We start from the raw sequence: 27,877 nt of genomic DNA, 5'->3' as shown, positions 1-27,877 counted from the left end.
TCAGGTTTTATTACTATCCTAAGCAGTTCATAAAGTAATAATGCCTTATAAATGCAAACCTTTTCTTTGGACTAACCTAGCTTGTTTCCAAGTTGATAAAATGACCAAGGAAGCTATTTTGGCATGACTGTGATAAAGATAATGAAAATGACTTTGAGCAAACAGAACGAGGGCTTGCAGACTAGCCCTTTGCTGTTCAATCACCCCGTCTCCCTTGTGGAATTTTGTGGGGGTCCAGATGTTGCTGTTTTATGCTTATAACTTCCTGTGTTTCCCCACCGTCATTTCTGCCTGTCTTTTTCCCTTGCCTCCATTAAGAAGGGCAAGACAGAATATCCTTTGATTGTCTTTTGATTGGTGGTGCTGGGAGCTGTCTTGAAGCACCCAATATTGCTTAAGTAGCTCAATCAGTAACAATATTCTAATAGGCTTTCATAGAAGGCAGATAATTTTCATGCTTCTTCTTCTCTTTGTCCCTCCCTGATTAAATTAAGGTGGAGAAATGGCTCCATACTTACCTGGTCTTTATATCCCCATCTAACAGCTGAGCTGTCACTGTGGAGTGAAATTGATGGCATTATTTTATTCTACAGCTGTTGGGTTTTTGAACCTCAGCTGCTTCCTGTAATTTTGCAGATGGTAAACATATGTTTATGGGCACATAGTACAAAAAAAGTAGTAGTAGTTACACTGGTTTTGCCATCTTCAGTTCTTACTTGATACATACAGCTAACGACAAATCTAAGAACTGAGGGATATTATGCATTTATAAATTAATATTTCTTCACATTAACACTTTGGGAACAGCAGGGTAGCTAATGATATGATAATGAGCTGCCAGTTTTTATTGATCATAATGAAAGTCGACAAGTGCCTTTCTTTTGTCTATGGATGCCTGAATATTTACTAAGTGTCTGCAGGGCAAAAACACATAATTGGTTGTATTTTTTAAGCCTGCTTGTGAATTTCACAAGCCTTACTTTTGTTGTTAAGCAATGCAAAATCTTACAATTTTGATAGTTTAGAAGCAGTATGCATTCCCTGTCCTTTATATTTATATGCTCAGCAGGACCTCTTTTTTCCTTTTTTACGCAATTTGTTTCAGTGTTTCAACAGATAAAACCCCTCAATGTAAACAGAGATCTGCAGGGAAATAAGAGTGTTAAAAAAAGAATGCATATTTTTCTTTGGTATCTTCTTTGGCAGAAGAATTGTGCTAGAAATTCTACCCGGAAAGCTTTGAATCTTATTATGGACATTATACTAATAACAGTTATTTCAAATCTTTTAGGAGTGTAATTTGATCTCAGGGTTCCAGTGCAACTGTTGCATTTGTTTTTAAGAGGAAAATCCTGTATGAATAGTAACACTTGGGATATAGTGTACTTTTACCCATATGTTATTAGTGGTCTGTGTGTGTGCACATGCGTACAGAAGCACTGAAAAGCTTCTTGCTGAATTATTCTACTCAATGGAGTGTGTTTTTGATGGACAAAGCTGACTCTGGAAAGAGAAACCTCACAGTAGCTGCTCATCAGTGAGAGCTCTGCTTTTGTAACGCAATAAGACTTAAAGTTACCAGGAGATCAAGGTGTTCGGCACTTAGTTTGATGGAGGAATGCATTAAGAATAAGGATTAAAGAAAGAATGAACATTTCATTTTTGTCTCTTCCAGGGCAAGAGCAAACATTGCTGAAAATCCATGTTTTGGGACAGGTCATGTTTCTAGTTTGAGAAACAATGACAATGTTATGATAGGAAAACAAAAAGCAGAGTTAAGAGTTACCCCTTTTTGATCAAACAGTAAGGGGAAAAACACTGGAAAGTTTTGCTGAAAAGAAAAATAAGAGTTCAAACTGGATAATTTATGATTCTGTTCTAAGAATCACCTCTTCAGTTATTCCTTCCCTTCTGAGCTGAGTGGAGTGAGAAACCCTAGTCACAATATACATTAATGTTGAAATTTGAAGGCCACAGTCATTAGACTAGAGAACTGATGGCAGATGTGTGTGTTTTTCAAATAGCCTATTAGAACTCACAGATAAGTTTGCTGAAGGCATGGGATATGAATTTATAAATTGGACTGTTTCTGAATTGGTACCATTAATCTTTCACAGTCCTAAAGCCTGTAGGATCTATTCACAATGCTGCTCTTGACTTTTACAGCCCTAAATGGCCTTGAGCCAGAGGGTTTGAAAAAATTCCTTCTCTCATTTATTCTTTCTGATTCATTAAGATCATTTGCGAAGTCCCTGCTCAGAGTTATCCTTCTTGTTTTAAGCTTTGGAAATGTTACCAGGAGCAGAGTCTTCTTGGTTGTGGCAGCCTTGCTGTGGAACTTTTTTCCCTATAGAGCTAAGTTATCTTTTCAGAAAGTGGCTAGTCTTATAGTTCAGGGGGGCTTTCAGATGCTGGAACTAGAATTTTGTGTAGTCCTGATGAAAATCCAGTTAGAGAAAAACACCTAAACCCCTGGATTGCTTTGAGTCAGCTAGTTTGCTGGCACATGCAGTTTGATTGGTCCAGCTTGGCCTTTCCTGCCAGCTGGAGCAGCTAGTCAAACTAGGAACAGTGTGTTCCTGGCTTTGTTAACACTATGTCTGAATCAAGGAGTCGAGTTTACCATTCCTCCGGCAAGCCGGAGTTCCAATCCAGATCCAGGGTTTGTTCTTAGATTGCAACTCTGGCTTGGATTGTACTCTAACGAGAGTTTCCAGTTATTATTATAACTATTATTAATCTGTATTATATTTCCATACTGCCCAATATATGAAGCTTTCTGAGCAGTTTATCACAGCAGGTAAAGTACAGTAAAAATTCAGATAACAATAAAAGTGTTCTTAAAAATGCAATATAAAATTTAAATGCAAATTTAAGAAGCTACAAATTAAATCACAAGACCTGTTAAGCAGTTGACATAATATCCCAGTATAATATAAGCAAATTACATGTCCTGTGGTAGAGGACAGCCTTAACCTGGTGCCAAAAAGAAATTAAGGTTGGTGCCAGGTGGGCTTCAATGGGGAGCTTGTTCCGTAATCTGGGGGCTCTGACTGAGAAGGTCCACCTTTCTTGTTGCCACCAGTCAAGCCTCCCATGGAGATGGCAATTAGAGGAAGGCCCCAGATCTTTATCATTATGTCTAGGTAGATTGTGGTTCAGACATAACCCTAACTAGCCAAGGGACTGGAAGATTCCTGGCTTATTTAGCTGCTCCAACTGGCAGGAAGAACAAAGTGGAATAAGTTTAGCTGTGCATATTAGTTCTTTGGCTCACTCATGGTAAACTGGGTTTTAAAAACACCTCCAACTGCACGATGTGCAAACCAAGTCAGTGTCAGCTATGTTCTATAAAGCCAATTATTGGATTTTGTGGAGCTAATTTTGTTAGTGAGTATGTGTAATATATTAAATATTGTTTGGCGTGCACTTTTATTGTTTTAGTCTAAGGGTTCACATTACCAGGTAGGAATGTTGTCATTGCAGTTGTGGGAGCAGAGATGAGGGGGCTGAATAGTTTCCTTGTGTTATCTCCTCATCAGCATGAATTTCCCATAGCGGCTCTGTTTAAAATACTCCAAAACTGCTGGGTAAAACATTGATGCAGTTGAATGCTGTGCAGCTGGTCCTTGCTGTTGTACTACAACCTGCAGATTGTCATCTTGGTGGCACTCCAGAGGTGGGCTTTTTCGAAGGAAACTTCAGCCCCAGTGTGTGGAAGATGCCATGGAGTGTTTTGGACACCAGTGAAAGATCTATTGGATTACCCAGGCCTTACCTGATTGGTTGTGCTGTCTAGTTAGCTTCTTTGCTCAGGTGTTTGGAGTATTTAGTTTTAATAAATTCTCTATATAAATGTTTTTGTATTTATTAGGATGCTTTTAAATCTTTCTTTGTAAACCACTTAATATTTTAGATATAATAAGTGGCATATCCATATATTCAAAATGAACAAAGTAAAAATAAAAATAGCAGATTATTATTACTGTATTATTATTGATAATAATAATAATTACATTTCTATACTGCCCTATAGCCAAAGCCCTCAGGGCGGTTTACAACAATATATAGTACAAAGTAATAAACTACAATACAAATAAATACCATAAAAACAACAAGGTTAAAATGAATTTAAAATAGCTTTAAAAAAACAGTAAAAAATGCAGTAAAAAGACCCAGCAAGGAAGAATCACTCCCCTCAGATCCCTGGATAATCAAGGAGATCTTTAAAGGCTTCCACATAGAAGATAAAATGGAAAGTACACCAGAAAGAAAAAGAAGGGTGTTTGCAGTTTGCCACTGAGCTGTTTCTACAATGTGGTGGATCTTGGTTCTGTAGAAAACCACACAGGCGGCACACTCGTTCTAATTTCTCTCTTACACTACTCATAAAACAACTAATTTTCTCCAAGGTCATTTGCGCGTTTCCCACAATCTGTGAGCTGCCTTTCCTAGACACCCCCACCACCCAACATGCCAGTTCAGTAGGTCAGTGATTGTATATAACTGGTGGTACTACCGTCACTGTCATGATCAATTGCCTTGAAAGGCATTGCGTATGGATTGCAGTGTGACTTTCCCTGTCACAAAGCCCCTCGCTGCTTCTCTGACTGGTTCTTCCTGAAAACGACTTTTTATAGTTGCCCACCCACTATCACTGCATCTAAAACATGGCAGGGAATGAAAATGATCTTGGTGTTAAATAACTAATTAACCTGTATAATGAGAAAAGCATACCGTTTAAATCATGCAGTTTAAGGCTTAGCAAGCAACAAGCAGATGACTAACCTGTGAATGGCACATGGGCTGTGCTGTGCTGCCAGCATCGCTTTTCAGCTTAGGATGCACAACAAATCACATACCTTGCTTAATAGGCAAACAAACAAAGTAACCAACCAATTTGCAAGGGACACTTATTTGACAACAGGCTTCTGTAGTCTTTGCTCATAAAATGTAAAAGCAAGCATCTACCCAGTAGAGTAAATCAATTGGCATGGAATCTTCAATGCAGACTGACTCCAGATCTTATTTATTTATTTATTTATTTATTTATTTAGGAGACTTCTATGCCACCCCATTCGCCGAAGCCTTGGGGCGGCTCACAACCATAAATAAACTTCAAAGTAGAATAATATAAATTAACAATATAAATTAAATTAAAGTGAGGTGACATGATTGATGTGCTCACAGTTTTGTTATTGCTTATATTTATGTATTTCATTTTTAAACTGCCCAATAGCCAAGACTCTCTGGGCAGTTTAAAAAATGTTAAAAATAAAAAATGAAAAACATTAGCTTTTACAAACCAGTTCTAGCAACCCCCAGTTGTTACTGGTGGCCTCAGGCTGCCAAGAGAAGTCATGTGCTCTCCCACACTAGAGACATTCAGAGCAAAACTGGGCAGTCATCTGAGTGGAATCGTGTGACTTGGTGTGACCAGCCAGGGGTTGTACCTGATCTTGGCACCTTCTAACCCTTCTATTCTATATATCTATAAGTGGAGACATGCATCTCTGGGCATCCAGCCACTTGAGCGGGGCTTTGGTGAACATTCCAATATTGATTGAGAAGCACAGCCAGAAAGATATCTACTTCAGTTATACGCAATCACACATTTTGCTGCATTGGAGGAAGAATCTTTGGTTTTTATTCATGCTTATTTAAGCCTTGATCTTAGGCAGCTGTGTGGGGTATATCCATGTACCTTTTACTCAGTGATTGATTATTCGCCAGCTTTCAAAATCATATTAATGGCTGCTTCAGAGGTTACCCCTACCCAATGATTGTGGTATCTCTCATTATTCAAATAGCTTCATTATTGTCACAGATGAAAAGGTTAATAAATGTTCTATGAGATGCTTCATGTGATCTTGTTATTACCATTAATATTTCCAATTAATATTTGATATTGAAATAACAAGCAGGAAGTGGTACTTGTTGAGTACCTTCTGCTGTCTGAGAAAACGAACACATAAATGTTAAATGTTGCTGCATTTGCTAAGCTTGAAGCACTAAGGCCTATATTTTATTTATAACATATAGTTAGGATTCTGGGTTAGATACATGTTCTCCATCTGCTCTGTAGCTCTCATTCTGTTTCACTCTAGTGGAAAGTAACTGCTGGAATCTCTGATCAAGACATTCTTAATTGTCAAGGGATAACCTTGACAATATGCTTAAATTTCAGTCAACTTGGTATCTGGGAGACAGTGGTTTTCCTAAATCTGGGAGAGCATGTGGTTTTCCTAAATTCAAGTGCGAGATTGTGTGTGTCTTCCTCTGTTCCCAGTGCTACATGCAAATTTATCCACATTTATTTGGAGGCCAAGGATCGGATTATTTTTTCTGCACTAACGGATATTAATGCTTTTAGAAAGACTAATGGTGTAAGAGAAAACACTAACATCTGGCTTTCAAGTGCAGGTTTCTTCCACCCCAGCAACCATCACACTAAGGACAGTAGAGTAAACAACAAAGGATGGGTGGAGACACTTTTGTGGGGAATCATGATGATATGATAAGCTAAAATTATTGCCATGGTGGAATTTGCCCCAATTCTACCATTGCCATGGTAGAAAGGCCCCAGCAAATTATTTTTTCAGTTTTCTATTCTTTGAGACTGACCACAGTCTACTACATGATCCAGGTGCTTCAGTGCTACTGAAAATATTGGTACTAAAGTATTCGTAGCCACACTACGGATTGGGTTTTGGAGTGGGAAATGTTTTTTTGAATGATAGGGTAGAAGTATTAAAAATACAGTTGAAAAATTGAGGAATCGTAAAGCTTGTTCATGAGTAGGATTTGCATTCTCCCCTCCCCTTCATTTTGGTGTGATCTAACTTTATCTTCTAAATGAGCACATTAAAACTGTTTGTAAAATACAATATTATTTTAGATTTAGACAAAAATACTGAATCTGTTTAAGAGGCAGCAACGAATCCAATTTAAAGTACCTGGGCAAATATAATTTTGTTGACCTGATATAAAAAAACACCATTGGGCATCTTCAGGGAAGATATTCTAGAATTGGAGTTTCTCTTTTTTGTACTTTCATAACATTGACCCTTGAACAGGCAGGAAAACTAGAGAGGGAGATGAAATATCTGTAGACCTTAGCAACCCCCATCCTTTCATGGGCATATGTTGGTGCTTCACCAAGTATCCAGAAGGGCACCATGAGGAGAACTGAACCTCTCCCATTTCCTGGTCTTACTGTTGGTAACAACTCTAACCCTAACCCTGAATCAACCTTCTTACTTACAAGTAAATAAAAGATGAAGGAGATTTTCCTTTTGACCACTCTTGTATTGAGCAACAGCACTAAGCAAGATCCATGGGCAAGTTAGTAAGGCAACCAGAAACCATCCAACTGCAGAATGAACTAGAAGAGGGGATAGGCAAAATAAATCTAATTGCTTTTCTTTTCACTTGGCATCTTAATCCTCCACTGACTTCTTATCACTAACCCAAGACTGCATTAATATTAATCTGCAAGCAATGTAAATTTAATGCTTTCATGCTAAAAGTATACAATTGGTTGCCGGTGCTACTTCATCAAACCAAAGTTAAGCACTTTCAATGCTAATTTATTCAATGGGAAAGGTTAAACTAGTGCATAAACTGCCCACAGGCCAGGCCATTCCAGGACAAATTCTTAGGCTAGATGGATACCCTGAGTAGATTTCTACTCAGAAATAAGCCACATTCAATTCAATAGCTATTACTCTTAGGTAAGTTTATGTAGGGTCAATGTTAGTGCATTGTATCTGGTTTCGAAATTAATTGTTTCATTTGCTTATGAATAATAAAAATGCTTTAGAGAGTTTTAAAGCTATTTATTTAATGGACAGTGTGAGGTTTTAAAAGTCAATATGGTTCTAGTTTGTAAACCACTATAATTACATTAATTACAGTATTAACAGATAAATTGTGAAGTATTTTGTACAATTTTAATTGTATGACTGTAATCTATATTACCAGCTTTCTCTTCTGTTACAAAGGGTATCATTCAAGATGCGAAAGTCATCTTTATGCCTAATGGATATATAACACAGTGTCCAAATCTGAATCGCAGTAAGTAGCAATTTTTATTTATATAATTTATTTTAAGTTATGTATATGGTATGCTAATGTAGGTAGTACTTTACATTCTCTGTTTGCCTTTGAACAAACACATGATACTAGTCTTTATTAGTCTTATTTTATGGATGATGAACTAAGACTATGATTTATGATCTAGATGTCTGATCCCACTGGGGAGGGCAAGGAATTCTGTGTCCCTAGTGCCTTGCTTTGATGGAACTAGCAACTTGAATTTTCCTGTTAAGAAAACTGGCATCTACAAGCCAGAGAATGCTGGCAGAGAGATTGCAATCCTTCATCCATGTAACTCCTCATGGAATGAAGGAGACACTAAAGACAAAATCCAGTGCATGTTCAGACAGAAGAAAATTGTCCTGCAGCTCACAGTATCCCCCAGCCACCATGATTACTGGGAATCACAGGACATCTCTTCATCCAAAAATCATTGTGATCATCATCAGCAGTTTAGTTGCCTGTCACTTTTCCATTGTAAAAGCAGGTTTATTTACTTACTTTTCTATACGGCCCATTCCTCAAGATGATTCTCTGGGTGGTTACAACAATATCATCAAAATGTACACAGTAGTATATAACAGTTCCAAATTTCGAACAGCTACAGATCTTAATGTGTTTAAAGAATCATACTCATAAAAGCATTTCCCATGAATATGTATACAGTAGGCTTAAAACATTCAGTAATAACTATACCGAGGTCAAATGAAGAAGAAACGAACAAATCCAAACAGCAAAAATAATCACGGGGATAGTGTAGGATTTCACTCTAAATGGGTTTGTTGATGTGTGGCTTATTTCACTGTAGCTCCTTAGCAGCTAATTTTCTCTGCTACAATCCCCCTCCCCCTGCTAAAGGTAGCTGCTAAAGAGTTTAGAGCAGTGATTATGTAAATCTGTAGCATGTTTGTGCAACTAGAATTAGAGGCAAATGCTGGGAGTACTGCACAGTTTGCAATCTCTTTCGTCACCCTGGTAGTTTCAGCATGTGGCAAGTGATAACAGGCATCTTAAGAAAATACATAAAAACAGGGAAGCTTGCAGATACCTGAGAGCTGGTCAGAAGAAACTCATTCTGAATATAAGAAGTCTTCAGCAGGAAGTGATGAGAAATCCATTTGCTTTTTGTTTTAATGAAAACAGCAATGTAAGATTTCTGAATGTTCCAAGGGGTACCCAGTGTGGAACCTGCAGGTACCCACAAAAATTGTGTTTTTCTTTTTCATATACATATATGGATTTGTATCCATCCATGGCAATGAATACAAATGAAATGCCTACAGCTTTCTAGTAATTGTCATTGTGTTTCAAGAAACACAGGCCAGGTCACCCAATAGCTATCCATTTGAAGGTGACAACTTTATGCTTCCCACTCAAATACGGAACATGTTGTAAGTTCCATTATAGAAGATGAGTGTTTATCATTATAGAATTACAATTTCAGTGTTTTAGCTGTCAAAAGGGAATGGAGAATCCATCTATACTTGCAATTTGTTAATTTCCATGAAGCAGGTAAATAATTTGAAAGAGCGTGTACACCAGTGAATACTAAAGTCTGCAAGCATTGTCTGTGTAATAGCCTCCTCCCCAAGAAGAGCAATTGCTGGACATGGCCAAAATGTATGTTTAAAAGAAGTATTCCCTGTATTAGACAGTCTCTTATTTAAGAGTCACTGTGGTGCTCATGGGCACAAAACAAAAGGTTTTACTGAATAAGATGCAACTCATGATTCATGGAAGAGGAAGGCAGATTAACAAGAGCATCTTAATCCACTTCCTGCATGTGCCAGAGGTCAAGTAAGGTTGGGACCCTGTCTTAGTATAAAAGGGAATAAAAAATGTGCCTGTTGGTGGAAGAGTGCCTCCAAATGGATACACATGTTCATGCAGGCTTTCAGAATGATAATTCTCAAGCTGATATGGAAATAAGATCTTGGAAAATGAGAAATAGAGTGAAAGCAGGCTATATATCTTTATCCATCCCCAGCCTTTAGCCTGGCTTCTGTGGTTGCCATACTTACGCAAGTTCAACAAGTGATACTTCATCAGCCAGACCTCTTCACATGCTCTAGTAGCTATTTCTCAGCCCCTGTTTCTCGACCTGTATCACCGCTGTAGATTTTCACTCAAGAGAGTCAATGTCTCAGGTTAGAGACACTGGGAAGTGCAGTCCTAGGCACAGCAGTCCCATAAACAATGTGCATTATAACTTCAGATAAGAATATTTTCAGTTTGCTAAGCTGATCCTACACCAAAGCTGAATGACAGTTTCCTAGACAACTGTTGGTGCATTTGTTCTCTGTTTCTCTTTCAGACATACATACACTCTCTCTTACTCACAGAGCTACCTTTCTCCATCTGTTTATTTCTCGTTGCTTTATTTCTCTCTGTTTATTTCTCTCCTTAACAGCTCAATTTACCTGCTCTTCCACACTCCACTCCTGGGGCACACTAAAGAGTAATAAATGGGAGAGAAAAAATGGATGGGGCAAGACAGCCCTATGTGTATGTAAGACTACATGAGAGTGTGTGTTATGCTATCTTTAAGAGGAAAAAAACCATAGGAAAAAAGGAAGGTAGATAAGTTCATTGCTGAATTTCTGGGACTGAGGACAGGTGATCCTTTAGAGCTATCCAGACTTGCTTATTATCAGTAAATAGATATAAAAGGCCATCTTGAATTGTGCATTTTGTCAAATGAACAGCACAGCTTCAGTTATATCTGAAGCCCTGCATCTTTTTCTGCCTTTAGGCAGGGCTCTGATAGAATTCATAACAAGCAGGACTGGGATACTCTCTCTCGGAAAATGAATCATGCCACTGGCTTGTAGTCTGCATATAGCCTTGTTAAAGACCCTGCAAAGGAATTTTATGCCATGGACTTTCTAAGGCCTCAGTGCAGAGTTGTTCATGTGCCGTGAAACTGCTGAATCTCTGGCTATAAAAACATGCTTGAAAATTCACCAAAGGGATGAACAGAAGCTGTGAGCTGATACAGTTTGCCAAAAGGTTGGTGGTCTCAAGAAAAGTGAGAAGCATTAATGGAAAACCAAAGGCTGTGGCCCAAAGATCAACTATGAAGTTTTATTTGAATGGTGAATCACTTCCGATAGTGCCTCACTCTCCATGCCAGTCCAGTTCCGTATTTGTACTCCCATGGTTATTTCTGGATACAAAATGACAATGACAACACATCACCAGATAGCGCAGACAGAGGGCAAAGATAATATCCAATAACAGGTTTTAACTTTAATAGTTTTAGAGACATTTCTCAAAGAAATATTTCAATAAATTTAGAATAACTAAGACTTCAGTGGTTACTGCTGAATTGTATCCCTTCAGTTTTTATTTATTTGGTTTTAATAAATGGACACCAGTTACCATTAAACTTTTCTGGCTTGTCTTGAGCTTTTGAAAATCCAAACTGATGGGTTGGTTTTTCCATTACCAGTAGTTCTAGTATGTTTCACAACAGTACTTTAATAACAGTAAAAGGTTATTTTTTAATTGTTTTAGTTACCTCTGTTGTAGTGACAATTAGTACATTTTGAATTCTTTCTGCACAACTGATGTTGTATGCAAATATTGTGAGTTAAGCAAAATATCAAGAAAAAAGAGTTGGCTTCAATCTTTCAGACTATCACCAATATATACTCTGTCTTGTCTATTTTAACTTAAAGAGGAAGCATTAAAATAACAAAGGTGGATATGAGTTAAGGTGTTTAAAGTATATAAATTGGGAAGACAAACAGGACTGCATAGACCAGGGGTCTCAAACTCACGGCCCGTGGGCCAATTGCTGGGATGGGTGGGGCATGGGGAAGGGGCCCTGTGGCCTTCAAAGTGCCGGCGGTGCCTGGGCCGGCCGCAGGACGAGCGGCCCACCGCCACCGCGGTGGTGGAATACTTGATGTGGCCCAGCCTCACCCAGACTACTTCCAGCGGCCCCCAGGTAAGTTGAGTTTGAGACCCCTGGCATAGACCATCATGGATGGCCCACAACATTGAAAATGACCTGATCTATAATATGTTGCATTTCTCACAAAAACTTATTTCAAGATGAGTGGATATTTTTTTTAAACAAGACCATCACCTATGATACAATATACCTTTTTCTAAAGCTTCTATCAGGCGTTGACATCCCTGGACTGCTGCCAAAGCTTCAGCAGCCTGGGAAGGGCCCTTTACTGACAGTGGATCCATGTACTACAGCAGCTGCCAGGGTTCCCAGAGGGGCCTCCTGGAAGAATTGGGCTCCTTCTCCTTTGATGTGGCAGCATCTCCTCTTCCAGCACTGGACAGAGGCAGCAGGCATGCCAATTACTTCTTTGCTCACCTGGGTGGGTGAGCAAGCAAGTGCTGATGATTCTTAGCAGCCGCTGCCACAGCCACCTGCACCTGTGATGGAAAGGGTGACATAGTTTATTTATTTATTTATTTATTTATTAAAACATTTTTATGCCGCCCCATTCGCCGAAGCCTCGGGGCGGCTTACAACATAGATAAAACAAGTTAAAATCCATATAAAATAATCTTGATTAAAACTCACATTATAAAATAAGCCGCCCTGGCCAGATAAAATTCAATTGTATTTAGCATTTAAAATGTTGCTTAAATAAAAAGGTCTTAGCCTGGCGCCGAAAAACAAATAACGACGGCGCCAGGCGGACCTCTCTGGGGAGCGCATTCCATAACTTAGGCGCCACCGCTGAGAAAGCCCTTCTCCGAGTAACCACCCTCCTAATTTCTCTCACGGAGGGCTCCCGGAGAAGGGCCTCTCCCGCCGATCTCAGGGGGCGACTGGGCAAATATGGATGTAAGCGCTCCTTCAGGTAACCAGGACCCAAGCCGTTTAGGGCTTTATAGGTCATTACCAACACCTTGAATTGGGCCCGGACTTCAATGGGGAGCCAGTGAAGCTGACGGAGAACTGGCGTCATGTGAACATAACGTCCAGTCCCCGTCAGCAGCCTGGCAGCTCTATTCTGAACCAATTGAAGTATCCGGACCGTCTTCAAGGGTAGCCCCACGTAGAGCGCGTTACAGAAGTCAAGACGGGAAGTCACCAGCGCATGAGTCACTGTTGCAAGGCAGTCGTACTCCAGGTAGGGGCGCAGCTGATGAATCAGCCGAAGCTGGAGGAAAGCGCTCCTCGCCGCTGTTGTCACCTGAGCTTCAAGTGAAAGCTCCGGGTCGAGGAGCACTCCCAAGCTGCGGACCTTGTCCCTAGGAGGGAGTGCAACCCCATTCAGGACAAGGTTCAGGTCACCTTCTCCGAAGCCCGAACCGCCAACCAACAGGACCTCCGTCTTGTCTGGATTGAGCTTCAGTTTATTGGCCCTCATCCAGCCCATTACCTCGGCCAGGCACCGGTTCAGTACAGCCACTGCCTCACCTGGATTGGTGGAAAACGAGAGGTAGAGCTGGGTATCATCAGCATACTGATGGGTCCGCAGCCCACACCTCCTGATGACCTCTCCCAGCGGTTTCATGTAGATATTGAACAGTAAAGGGGACAAAATGGAACCCTGCGGTACCCCATGGCAAAGCTGCCATGGCGCAGAGCCATAGTCCCCCAGCACCACCTTCTGGAATCGGTCGTTGAGATAGGAGCGGAACCACCGCAAAGCGGTGCCTCCGACCCCCAATCCCGCCAGCCTATCCAGAAGGATACCATGGTCGATGGTATCGAAAGCCGCTGAGAGGTCCAGGAGAACCAACAGGGACGCACTCCCCCTGTCCTTCTCCCTGCACAGGTCATCGTACAGGGCGACCAAGGCAGATTCAGTACCGTACCCGGGTCTGAAGCCGGACTGAAATGGGTCCAGATAATCAGTTTCATCCAAGAGTGCTTGGAGTTGTCCCGCCACCACTCGCTCTAACACCTTGCCCAGAAACGGGATGTTGGCCACTGGTCTATAGTTAGCGGCCATCCCTGGATCCAGTGACGCCTTCTTCAGGACCGGTCGGACTACCGCCTCCTTTAAAGGGGCAGGCACCCGACCCTCCCTCAGAGAAGCGTTAACCACTTCCAAGATCCAGGTTCCAATCCCGTGCTTGGAATCCTTTATTAACCAAGACGGGCAAGGGTCCAGAAGGCAAGTGGTAGGACGTACTCGTCCAAGCACCTTGTCCACATCATCGGGCCGCAATAACTGAAATTCATCCAATAATTCTGGACCAGACGGCAGCGTTGGTGTCTCCCTTAAAACCTCTGAATCAATAGTGGAATCCAGCTCGTGACGAATCTGAGCGATTTTCTCCCTAAAATGCTCGGCAAAGTCGTCACAGCGGGCCTTTGAGGGTGGAATCAGCTCTTCCTTTGGCCCTGGGTGAACCAGGCCTTGCACCACTCGAAAGAGCTCCGCCGGACGGCATTGTGAGGAGGCAATGGAAGCGGAGAAGTGTCTCTTTTTCGCCGCCCTCACCGCCACAGCATAGGCCCGATAGTGGGCTCTTAAGTGTGTTCGGTCAGATTCATCACGTGATTTCCTCCACCTACGCTCTAGCCGTCTCCCAACCTGCTTCATTGCCCTCAATTCTGGAGTGTACCAAGGGGAAGAGCGGGCTCTGCCCGGTGGGAGAGGACGCTTAGGAGCGATCGTGTCTACAGCCCTGGTCATCTCCCCATTCCACAGTTCAACCAGAGCCTCGACAGGAGCACCCGTCTTGTCAGCCGGAAACTCCCCCAGAGCCTTCAGGAATCCTTCCGGATCCATCCGGCTCCGGGGGCGGACCCACACAATCGGGTCTGCACCCTTACAGAGGGAGATGTCGCTCTCGAGCACAAACCTCACTAGGAAGTGATCTGACCATGACAGGGGAGTCAAGCATAAATTCCTCACCCTCAGACCACCCTCTTCCTGCCCCGTCGAGAAAACCAGGTCCAGAGTGTGTCCACGTTCATGGGTCGGGCCGGTGACATGTTGAGACAGCCCCATGGCCGTCATGGAAGCCATGAAGTCCTGAGCCGCCCCGGTCAAACTAGCCTCGGCATGGATATTGAAGTCCCCCAGGACCAGCATCCTGGGGGTCCTCAACACCAGGTCCGAGACCGTTTCCGTCAGCTCAGGCAGGGAGAGTGTTGGGCAGAAGGGTGCACGGTACACCAACAGAATCCCCAATCTGTCTCGGTCGCCCAACACCAAGTAGAGACACTCCAGCCCTGGTCTCGAAGGGACAGGAAGTCCCGTGAGAGTGATGGAGGCCCGGTAAACCAAAGCGACCCCCCCTCCCCTCCCCTCCGGCCGTGAACAGTGCTGGACCATATACCCGGGCGGGCACAATTGAGAGAGGGCAACATCCCCCCCCTCTCCCGCCCAGGTCTCCGTTATACAGGCCAGGTCGGCCCCCTCATCCACAATCAAGTCATGGATGAGGGCAGATTTGTTATTGGCCGACCTGGCATTAAACAACAGCACCGTCAGGCCCGAGGGGCGACTGACAAGACTCCCTGGCACCTTCTGGCTGGGAGCAAAACCAGAAGTAGGGACAGGTGTCAGCCATCTGTCCCTCCTTCTTCTATGCGGACACGTTAAGCCCCCACCGCTATTACGTCCATTGCCCATCACCACACCAATGGCGGCGCCAGTGCGCTCCCCAGGAAACGCAGGCGGCAACATGGCCAGGGACGACTCCATAAAAACAAGTTAAAACACTTTAAAATTATAAAACATTTAAAATTGGCCGTTCAACAGAAGGGACTGCCACAACAAAAGAGCAAGTCCCCTGGCCAGCCTAGCTCCCCCCGAACAGCCCCCCCAAACGGCGGCAAACCGCCCTTTGGCCGACGCCCTTTGGCCGCCGGCCCCGGCCGCTGCTGGTGCTTTGTAGATTGCTTACTTGCTTGCTTGCTTACATATCCTTCCCCCACCTTTGCTGGCAGAGTGAGTAAGCAGTGATGAAGCTGGGAATCAGGCAAACAGCTTGCAAGAGAGGTGGTGACAAGCAGCAAATGATTAGATGAAGTGGGGAATAAGAGGAGGAGAAGTTCAGGTAGCAGCAGCAGATTCTGTGGCAGTGAAACAAGAAGGCATTTTGTCTTGGCCCTCGCTGAACCTGCAACCAGTCCAGCCAATTTCTCTCCAATATTTATTAGCAATTGTCCCATAAGTTGAAAGTATGCCAAATGGCCATATACATTTTTAAATTTATGAGTACAAACACACATTGGCTTCATTTCCAAGACCTTATAGGACTTCCAACTTCCACTAACCATAGTATTAGATTCTGTTAAGATACTGTTCAATGGCATGGTATGTTCTGAATAATCCCCTTTGAGTTGCTTATTCTGTTATGTACTAAAATGTCCAGATTTGTTCATTTACTTATAATCATTGTAACACAAAATTAAAGCTTCTAGAAAACCAATATCTCTGTGGTTTTTGTACCTTAAATAATATGCAATTTATTTATCTCCTGTTTCTCTTCCTTACTTTATTGAGCCTGTCCAACCTGCAGTGACTTCTTAAGCCTGGTACAAGGAATTATGGATTTGCAAGAACTTTTGGCTAAAATGACAGCAAAAGTAAGTACCTCAGTATTCGCAACTTTCTGTCCAAGCTGTCACTTGCTTCATGTATTGGGGCCACAATATATAAATTTATCCTTATTTTGTCAACAGATTTATGTCATTCATGCTATATTTATTTTTGGGCGGCTTGTTTGTAAGGGCGGCTTACAACATCAAATAAAATACAAAATACATTGGAGACCAACCTGCAGGCCAAGAGCTGGGTCTAATATTTTGAAAGCCTTGGCATATTGTCAAATCCTTCTGCAAGAAATCAGTTCAGAGCTCTGGCAAGAGCAATTAATTAATCTTTCAAAAACTCACTGAATGGGGAATGAGGGAGAGAAAGGGGTGGCCATGCCCACTTGGGGCTTTTGCTCCCACTAACAACTGGCTTTGGCACTGCCTTCCTCTGACATTTATTATTTATTAAACATTTTGTATACTGTTCATGCAGACCTTAATAGCTTATTTCTGAGGGAGTGTAGCTTTGGCAGAATATAATGATTTCCACTCTTGTTAGAAATGGTAATCAATATGATCCATACAGGAATTTCTGTTTGTGAGGATTGTGGGGTTGCATTCTGAGCCAGAAAGATGCCTGAAAGAATGAGAGAACCAGCTGGTATAGATCGTTGTTGACCCTGATGACCAGAAGCGGTTCACATAGGATTGTTTTCTATTTACTTTCTACTTATTCAAAAAAAAAAATTAACATCAAATTTCTCCTCCAAAAGACGAGTAATGAGGAAAGCAGCTTACAAAAGTGAAAAAAAATATAAAAACCAATAATAATTAAAACATACTAACAGACTAAAAGCAGTAGGAAACAATAAATAAAATTACATAACAGCAGAGTCAAATGTATATATATAGGTAAATATGTTCGTTTGTAGTCTACATACAGATTAAGTAGGAAGATGACCTAGGGCTACTTTTATTTCCTTTTTCATTTAAAATACTAAAAGTGGCTTATATCTTTCTCCTTCTGCTCTCAATCTTATTCCCACAACAATAATCTTGTGGGGTGGGTTGGACTGAGAGTCTGTGACTGACCCAAAGTCCCTAAAAGTGGGGACTAAAACCCAGATCCTATGAGTTCTTGCTCTTAACCAGTACAGCACACTGACTTTATTAGTTTAAAGGTTGTGTGTAGCAGCTACAGCATTAGTCATTTTTACCCTAGGTCTGGATCAAGACCATAGGGTGGGGGTTGTACAAAGTTACGCAACCTATAGGTTCACATAGGGAGAGATAGTTTTTCCGAGTAATTTGGCCCTAAGTCATTACAGCTTTAAAAGTGGTAACCAACTCCTTGAATTATATCCAGGTTCAAGTCCTGGAGGGCTATGATTGTATCAGATTGTATTCCTCCTTGTCACCCTCTTCATGTCAGTACCTGACCCATCCTGATTGTTTCCTGCACTCTGAAAACATATTAGTGCCAGGAATTGAGACTAATGCCAGAAATAATGCCTGCTGAAAGAGAACAAAATGCACTTCTCCCAAAACAATAAACAATGCCACGTTTCCTCCATTATAGATAAAACATATGCAAATTAGATATTTCTCCTTCCATTTATTTTGAATAATCTGTTTTGCATCGAGGCTTTTGGTATTTGTATGATATTGGGCTTTTGCTATGGAATTGGGTGACAGTGTGTGGAGAATATGGAGCATGACTTGAAAAACAGCAGAGGAAAGTACTCACAGCTGTGGGAAAGACTGGAGAGTTCTAAAGTGCATATTTGATACAGGTCAGGCCACCTGAGCATAGAGATGTAAGAAGTTTAATGTTCCTTCTGCATTCAAAATGTTGAACTCTCATAATCTGACCCATTTATGCAGAAATGTGGAAATGTTGATAGGTTCTTCCAAAATGCAACAAAACAAACCCACTGATCCATCTTTAAGCCTGCCAAGTTCTGTTCCTGACATGTTTTATTTGATCCCACTTCTTGGTGTGCTTTTGTGGCTAATGTTAAGATACAATCTTAATTTTAAAATGCAAGTTAGGAACCAAAACATTGTGTAAGAGAACAATACAAGCAGCATTAGAAATATATGCACTCTGAAATGCATGGTCAAACCCAGCAGTAAATACTTTACTATACCTTTGCTGTCCAAAAGCACCTCAGAAGAATCACCACTGTCAAGCCTGAGGGTTAGAAAAGTGGAGCACGAGCCAACCAAAGTTAAGCACTCTTACATCCTACTGATTCAGTGCAAGGGTTCAGCAATGCTATAGTGGCTTGTCTGGGAGTAAGAACCACTGAACACAGTGGGGCAGTGTCCAGTGCTGCCCGTACGCCAGCAGTTCCCATTGTCCACTCAAAGGGAAGGTGGTACTTCTTAAAGCAAGGAGAACATTCTCTCTCTCTGCATTGCATTGCATTGCATTGCATTGCATTGCATTGCATTGCATTGCATTGCACTGGTATGCTGCTCCATAGCCCGGAGGCGCCCTGGGCAGCTCACAAGAAACAGAAACAGTAACATAACTGTAACAAAATAATACAATAACATCTAAAATGACATAAATTCAATTAATATCAGGGGTGAAACAGGAGGATAACACGAACAACAATAAAAACAGAAATAAATCCCTCAGTAAAAAAATAAGACCATAGTTCTAAAAGTAATTACTGAATAAAAGTCTTTACTTGGTGGCAAAAACAGAATAACGAGGGTTCCAGTTGCATCTACTTAGGAAGAGAGTTCCAAAGATGATCAGTGATAACAGAAAAGTCCCCTTTTCTTGCCAATTCCCTCCTTAAATCATTTGGGGGGGGGTTCACAAAGGAGGGCCTCCTCTGAAGATCTAAGTGGTCTGGTAGGAATATATGGAGTCAGGCGTTCCAGTAGATATCCTGGTCCCAAGCCATTTAAGGCTTTGTATATTAGCGTAAGCACTTGATTTGGGCCCAGGCAGTAACAGGCAGCCAGTGCAGTTGGTGGAGGACCGGCATGATATGTGGCGAGGCTCCACTTGTCCATGTAGGAACATAGCTGGAAAATTGCCCTATGCTGATAGAAGGTGCACCTGGCCACCAAGGCCACCCATGAAACAAGTGACAGCTCAGGAGCAACCCCAAGCTACCAACCTTATTCTGTAGGGGGAATGCAACCCTGTCCAGGATAGGTTGAAAATTTCCCAGTTAGGAGAATGGACTCCCCACCAGGAGTACTGTCTGGATTGAGTTTCAGATTATTAGCCCTCATCCAGTTCATTACTGAGCAAAGTCACTGGCTCGGAACAGTCACTGCATCACCTGGATTAGATGAAAATGAGAGGTAGAACTGGGTATCATCAATGTACTGAAATGCAGCAGGGCTGGACATTTATGTCCAGATACTGACATAACCTATTCTGGAAATTAGCTTTGTGGCTTATTTCCGGGGTTACTGTGGAATTGCTGGAAACTTGCTGCTCTCTGCATGAGTCATGCTGCAACATAGGTAGCACTCCCAGCTAAGTAAATACAGGTTTACTTTTCTGAAATGTACCCTTGTCTGCTTTAGTTTTTGAATGAAACCTGCTCCAGGGAGAAGATTCCTCAATTATTTGGTCAGAGTATAGTCTGTTTTATGTGGAACTCTCTCAATCAGCATGCTTTGGACAGGGTCATTTGAAGAAAGGGAAATATGACATTTCAGCTCATTTTCCTTAAGGAAAAAACATGCTGATTATCTGAGTAGGTGCCAATTAAGTAGAATATAGAGTGACTTGTCCTTGCTGCAGTTAATTATATTTTTCTTGCTCATTTATATATATATAGAGCAAGAAAAATATATGGCTAGATAAGACTTGATTAACATTCAGGTTACATGCCTTCCTATAAGAGGAATGCACTTTAGTTTCTTGTTTCTGTTTCCCAGTGATGAGGTTTTGTTGTCCAATACATGAATGGAGTATTTTGCAACATTCATGACTCAGTGAGAACATGACACAATGGATTGTTTAATTGTCAAAGAAAAGCAAGTGGAATGGAAAGCTTACTGATTAAACTCTGTGATTCTCTTTTGAAACAAGCAGTACAAATGCACAAGTCTCAAAGGAATCCAAACAATTTGAGCTAGACATCTTTCTCCTTTAATCCCACTTGTCTAGGGGCATGTTGCAGTTATCCCATGATGAGCAATGGAATAACTGCAACAGGAGGAAGGCCAAGATCTCTTCTTGCTAATGCCAGAATGTAGGACACAGAATAATCAATTCAAGTTGTGACAACCCGGATTCAGGCTGGACATCAGGAAATGCTTCCTCACTGTCAGAGCAATACAACAGTGGAACCCATTGCCTAGAGAGGTAGTGGGCTCTCCCACACTTCCTGTTGTTGTTAGTCACGAAGTTGTGTCCGACCCATTGTGACCCCATGGACAACATTTCTCCAGGCCTTCCTGTCCTCCACCATCCCCTGGAGTCCACTTAAGCTGCTTCAGTGACTCTTATCTAGCCACCTCATTCTCTGCCATCCCCTTCTTTTTTTGCCATCTATTGTTCCCAGCATTAGACTCTTCTCCAGGGAGTCCTTCCTTCTCATTAGGTGGCCAAAGTATTTGAGTTTCATCTTCAGGATCTGGCCTTCTAAAGAGCAGTCAGGGTTGATCTCGTCTAGGACTGGTTTGGTCGCCTTGCAGTCCAAGGGACTCTCAGGAGTCTCCGCCAGCACCACAATTCAAAGGCCTCAATTCTTCAGCGCTCAGCCTTCCTTATGGTCCAACTTTCACAGCCATACATTGCAACTGGGAAAACCATAGCCTTGACTATACACACTTTTGTTGGCAGGATGATGTCTCTGCTTTTTAGTATGCTATATAGATTTGCCATAGCTTTCCTCCCAAGCAGAAAGCGTCTTTTAATTTCTTGGCTGCAGTCCCCATCTGTGGTGATCTTGGAGCCCAGGAAAATAAAGGCTCTTTAGTTCCTCTTCACTTTGTGCCATGAGAGTGGTATCATCTGCATATCTGAGGTTGTTGATATTTCTCCCAGCAATCTTAATTCCAACAGGTGATTCATCTAGCCCCGCCTTTCTCGTAATATGCTCTACATATAAGTTAAATAGGCAGGGCAACAGTATACAGCCTTGCCGAACTCCTTTCTCAATTTTGAACCAATCAGTAGTTCCGTGCCCAGTTCTCACTTTTGCTTCTTGACCCGCATATAGGTTTCTCAAGAGACAAATAAGATGGTCTGGTACTCCCATCTCTTTAAGAACTTGCCACAATTTGTTGTGATCCACACAATCAAAGGCTTTAGCATAGTCAATGAAGCAGAAGTAGATGTTTTTCTGGAACTCCCTAGCTTTCTCCATGATCCAGTGTGTGTTGGCAATTTGATCTCTAGTTCTTCTCCCTCTTCGAAATCCTGCCTGTACTTCTGGTAGTTCTTGGTCCACAAACTGCTGGAGCCTAGCTTGTAGGATTTTGAGCATAACTTTGCTAGCATGTGAAATGAATGCAATGGTGCGGTAGTGTGAACATTCTTTGGCATTACCCTTCTTTGGGATGTGAATGCAAACTGACCTTTTCCAATCCTGTGACCACTGTTGAGTTTTCCAAATTTGCTGGCTATCAGGGATGTTAAGCTCTTTCTTGTATAGTTCCTCTGTATAATCTTGCCACCTCTTCTTAATCTCTTCTGCCTCTGTTAGGTCCCCGCCGTTTTGGTCCTTTATCATGCCCATCTTTGCATGAAACATTCCTTTCATATCTCCAATTTTCTTGAAAAGATCTCTGGTCCTCCCTATTCAATTGTTTTCTTCTATTTCTTTGTACTGTTCATTTAAGAAGGCATTCTTATCTGTTCTAGCTATTCTCTGGAATTCTGCATTCAATTGTTTGTATCTTTCTCTTTCTCTTTCTCCCTTGCCTTTCACTTCCCTTCTTTCCTCAGCTATTTGTAAAGCTTCCTCAGACAGCCATTTTGCTTTCTTGCATTTCTTTTTCTTTGGGATGGCTTTAGTTGCTACCTCTTGTACAATGTTGCAAACCTCTGTCCATAGTTCTTCAGGCACTCTGTCTAATTCCTTAAATCTATTTGTCACCTCTACTGTATATTCATCAGGGATATGATTTAGGTCATACCCGAGTGGCCTAGTGCTTTTCCCTACTTTCTTCAATTTAAGCCTAAATTTTGCAACAAGAAGCTCATGATCTGAGCCACAGTCAGCTCCTGGTCTAGTTTTTACTGACTGTATAGAGCTTTTCCATCTTTGGCTGCAGAGCACATAGTCAGTCTGATTTCTGTGTTGACCATCTGGTGATGTCCATGTGTAGAGTCGTCTCTTGGGTTGTTGGAAAAGAGTGTTTGCTATGACCATTGTATTCTCTTGACAAAATTCTATCAGCCTGTGCCCTGCTTCATTTTGTACTCCAAGGCCAAACTTGCCTCTTATTCTGGTTATCTTTTGGCTTCCTACTTTAGCATTCCAATCCCCCATGATGATAAGGCCATCATTTTTGGATGTTAATTCTAGAAGGTGTTTTAGGCCTTCATAGAACCAGTCAACTTCAGCCTCTTCAGCACCAGTGGTTGGGGCATAGACTTGACTACTGTGATGTTGAATGGTTTGCCTTGGATTCGAACTGAGATCATTCTGTCATTTTGGAGATTGTATCCCAGTGCTGCTTTTCCTACTCTTTTATTGACTATAAAGGCTACTCCATTTCTTCTGAGGGATTCTTGCCACTAGAGACATTCAAAAAGAAACTGGACAGCCATCTTAGTGGGATGTGTAAACTGGTGTCCTGCCACAGCAGGGGGTTGGACCCAATGGCCTTCATGACCCCTTCCAACTATACTATTCTATGATTCTAAGATTTTATGAATGTACCCTCTGATTTTGTTCAGTGGCTGCTGCTTTCCCTTTCCCTCCCTGTTTGGGTTTGGTCTTTGAACAACTGGGTACTTTTCCAGTCTAAACAATACTGATCACCACATCAATGGCAGGACATTTCCTGAAAGAAATTAGGCGGACAACATTCTAACCTTTCAGTTCTAGCAGGGCTTCGGATGCTCTTTAAAGTTCCATGACAGGCAACAGAACAGCTTGTCTTCCCCGGGGTTCCTTCTCAATGATGGACATACCTTCCTCTGTTATTTTGCCGGCTTTCATGAACTTCGAACAGGTGCATGCATCTGTCTGGAACAAGGGGGTTGGTAACTTCTTAGAAGAACAGCTGAAAGTCACTAGTCACTGCTGCTAGTCATGCTGTGGACCTCTCCAGAGGTTTGTGAAGAAGGTCTTGTCACACACACTTGGAGAGTTGCCATGAGTTGAAGCACATAGCCTTGATACCTGGATGCCCAGTAGGTATTTGTGGGGAACTATTTGAGAGTGGAGCTGCTGAGTGTTCTTCGAATGCCCTTGTCTCAGACTTTCTCTCCTTGCTGGCAACACCTACCCCTCTGCATCACAGTCTATGCAAATGCCAGAATTGGTCTGATCCAGGCATTCAGGCTCTGATGCCAAAAGGAGAAAGTGTTAGTGAATGGAGACTGCTTATTTACTCTGGAGAGGTAACATAGAACATAGAAACTGCCTGTTGAAAGGGGAAGGGTTGGTCCATCAATACAATTAGAAAGAATTTTTTGTGCACTGAAGCATGAATAAGGGAAACCGTTCTAGCGGTTTGAAGAATACATTCCTCCTTGTATTCCTTACCTGCATGGGATGCTTTGTCCTTATATTGCTGCTGTAAAAGTGGGGCATGGGGATTCCAAGTATTGATGCTTGGGATCTTGAGGCAGGGTATCTGCAGAGCTTCTGCACAGTCATGTCTTAGCACCCCGCTCTTCCTGAGGTTTGGCTGTTAGTGCAAACTGACCCTTTTTTATAATTTGCATCACTAAAGATACCCATTATGTGCTTTCAGTGTACATGACGTGAAGGCAGAAAGATATGAATTATGATCCTACTAACAGGGGTCTATAATTCACTGGAATTGGTCTGACTCTCATGCAGGAAGAGATGAAGGTAGTGTTTCAACCCGTGTAGTTACCATAATTTTATTCACATAGGGCAGCAAGGGGAGTGCAAAGGATATGGTGCTGGTCTGGTCCTGCCCATCTTGGTCCCAGGACAATGCCCTTTGCCCCTTGTACTAGTGAAATTGTGCTGGCAGTAGGGATATACTAGCACAGAATTTTGCATGCCTGTACCTCTAGTTTCCCCTTAGAAGAAAGCAGCTGATATTCAAGGCTTCTGAGTATCAATGCCCCACTGAGCCACTGCTTACAGGATGGGCTACTTTTGTAACCTTGGGTTGAGAGCAGCACCATGACTATTGCAAGAGGGCAGGAAGAGGGATTGGATACTAGACTCTTCCTTCTAAAGTCATAGTATTACATCTGGCTTTGGGAGGGAGACTCCAAACAATTTTATGGTCCCAGAGACACTCTCCAGGGAACATAGGATGGTTCTTTATGTATGCACTGCAGAAATATATCCTACAACTCCCAGCATGCTCCAGTAAGCAATGCAGTTACTGCATGGTTTAATAATTGAATGGAATGAGTGAATAAATTCTACATATCCCCTGTTCCATGTAGCTTTGTGCCCTTAGAACATTTGCAATACCATTTCCCTATTATCCTTCCATTTTGTTTATTTCTTCTTTTAAAAGATAGGATAATTATGGGAATTTTTGGTGTTTGTGAAAAATGAAGTTCATTTTACCTTGAAGTATTTTTTAAATAAAAATTCTAAAACAGCCCTAAATGCAATTTCAATTCAATAAGAATCCTGCAGTATTTCAATAGCTAGAAGTGCAGGCGACTTTGGTGTTGACTGATGAAAATAGGAAGGTTTATTGGTTCAACAGCAAATGATGACTTTTGAAATGGAGTCAGATTTGAAAAGGGATGAATGTCCATTCTGCTGATAGCCCTGGATCCTGCATGTCTCTGGGAGAATCAAATGTTTGTTAACCCTGGATGGGTTAAAAGAAGGTAGAATAAGCACACAATATTTAATAAGTACATCTTGCCCTTTATGTTTCTGAATCTGGAAGTATCTGCTTGACCTAATAAAAAGTCTAATAGTTTATGAGCCTCTCTAAAAGATACTCATAGTTATTTTGTGGGAAGTCACAGAAAAACTATAAAATCCAAGCACATACCAGTTCAATAAAAATGCACTTTTCACTTCATTCAGAAAGTACTGCAAATTACTGCTGTAAATTGTGCCTTTTTTCTCATAAGGCATACATGATTTGGAATAGTCCATTGTAGCTTTTGCTCATATGGTTTTGCTGCAAAACAATCCCTTGGAGTCAGATGTGAAAAGAATAATCCTAATAAGATATGAAAGATTCTTTCCTTTCTTTTTGTACGTTTTTGGAAGAAGGCTTCAAGGATGAGTGTGACTCAATATAAAAGTAGCATAGATTCTCCCACATTCACAGAACCATTGGGATGGTCTTATAAAAACTGATAGTTGTTCAAATGACAGCAGAGTTTCAATGAAAGCCATACCCTGTGTTGTAAACCCTGCAATTCTATAGTTGTTGAATATGTATCAAATATAACAGACACACAAATTACATCCCTCATCTACCAAGTCATGGTTGTACCAGTCATACCACTAAATCTGTATGGGTTATACAAATTATTTATTCCACTTACATGTTAGCAGGTATTTATCTTCTTTTGAAGGAAGAGTTCCATATACTTCATACTACATATCTCAATACTCGCTAAAGGAGAGCCAGAATTAGAATGTTCATATTGACCTGGTTTGTATGATCAGAACAGACCAGTGTGGCTTAAATAAATATTTATTTATTTTATTGCATATTGGGGCAGGGCTGGCACAGTTCACCTAGTCACCCTTTGTCTGTGGCTTATGTCATTTGAGCCTGGCTGACATGGCTTTTGGAGGATTCTATAACCCTCAAATAGCCCATGAACTGTTGTAGTCTGTTTGTTTAACATGTTATAGCACCCAAGGTTAAATGATGTGATCAATTGCAGACTATGCAAATCACATCTTCTGTGTACTGGTACAGCTCAGAACAAGTAACCAAGGATTATTTAAGCTACCATGGCTAATTTTGATCACAAGTGATTCAGGCTGAAAGCTACCTAAGACTGCTGGGGGCTGAACCTGGCATTGCTTTCCTTTTTACTCTAGAATAAGTACAGAAGGCCTGATCTGGATCGGGACCTTAGCATGTGCATAGGTAGGTAGCTTCAACATTTCCACCCTATCTGTGAATCTGATCTGGATCAGCCAACACCTCGGCACCTGCAGTCTCTTTTGCAAAAGAATCCATTAGCCTTATGAAATAGAAGTTGCAGACATGGGGCAGATCAGGTAAAGTCAATGCCCTCTTTTAAAAAGGGCAAAACTAGGGGAAACAGTTAATGCTCTCTTTTAAAGGAATATCTGCTTTGGCCCACAGTTCATGCCTGAGATATGATGAGCTCCAGCTTTAAGAACGGTGACACATCAGGTCAAATTTGAATGGTTTCTGTTATACTAAAAGCTGAATATTTTCTAACAATTGCCAAATGTCAATATGCTTGATGTTTGAACACTGGTGTGGAATCATTTATTTTGACAATTACATTCCCTGTTCTAAAAGGACCCGTGTCTTTACTGCATACATGGAGACTGCTGAAGGCGGCATGAGTGCTTCCATACAGGTGCTTTTATGCACTCCGAATCTCACTGGCTACATCTTGTCAGTGCAACTGTGCCTCTTCAGCAGATTGTATTGACATTCAGTAAAGCAGAGCTTACGTTCTGCTCTCCCCCAAGGCTGGAGAGAGCGGCAAGGGAAATTAGGAGGAGCTGATTTGACTGCAACCTTCAGTAGCAGCTTTCTCCTTGGGAGTGCTCAGGATGGCACTGAACATATGTGGAAGTGGCTCTGATGCCAAGTGCAACCTTCCAGCAGCCATTGATTTTCTACCTGTTGTTCAGTTCTTCCTACCCAGGAAATCCTGTTGTGATGCCCATTAGAAACTTTCCCCATGTAAGCCATAACCTACTTAGAGAGCTGTGGCTACATCAGCAGGAACGGGAGGACTCCACCCTTTGGGCTCAGGGCAGCCCACAGAGGTTAGTCGTCAGGCTGGCTGCCTTCCAGAATTCTCCCAGAAAAGTTTCCACTCTTATTGGTAATAGGTGTACCCATGCAGGTGAAGCATTGGAGCTGAGCAGCAACTGGAAAAACACTCTTTCAGCTGGGGGTTTAGTTGGGCAGCTTCATTCACTCAGCAGTTTCCCCAGTGACAACCAGGAGTGAATGAGCTCAGGG

General features: G+C 41.8%; 1 protein-coding gene across 1 annotated transcript in view; it reads left to right on the top strand.

The window, feature by feature from the left end:
- NELL1 (neural EGFL like 1) overlaps positions 1 to 27,877 on the top strand; it is a 521,924-nt gene that overhangs the window by 138,836 nt on the left and 355,211 nt on the right. Inside the window, exons 6-7 of the mRNA XM_044426038.1 lie at positions 8,004 to 8,076; positions 16,542 to 16,624. Of these exons, the coding sequence (XP_044281973.1) occupies positions 8,004 to 8,076; positions 16,542 to 16,624 (156 nt within the window). The remainder of the gene's footprint in view (positions 1 to 8,003; positions 8,077 to 16,541; positions 16,625 to 27,877) is intronic.

The sequence above is a fragment of the Varanus komodoensis genome, unplaced genomic scaffold (genome assembly GCF_004798865.1).
Source record: "Varanus komodoensis strain SLA01 unplaced genomic scaffold, ASM479886v1 scaffold16, whole genome shotgun sequence".
NCBI classification, from domain to species: Eukaryota; Metazoa; Chordata; class Lepidosauria; order Squamata; family Varanidae; genus Varanus; species Varanus komodoensis.
This window is presented reverse-complemented; position numbering and strand designations above follow the sequence as displayed.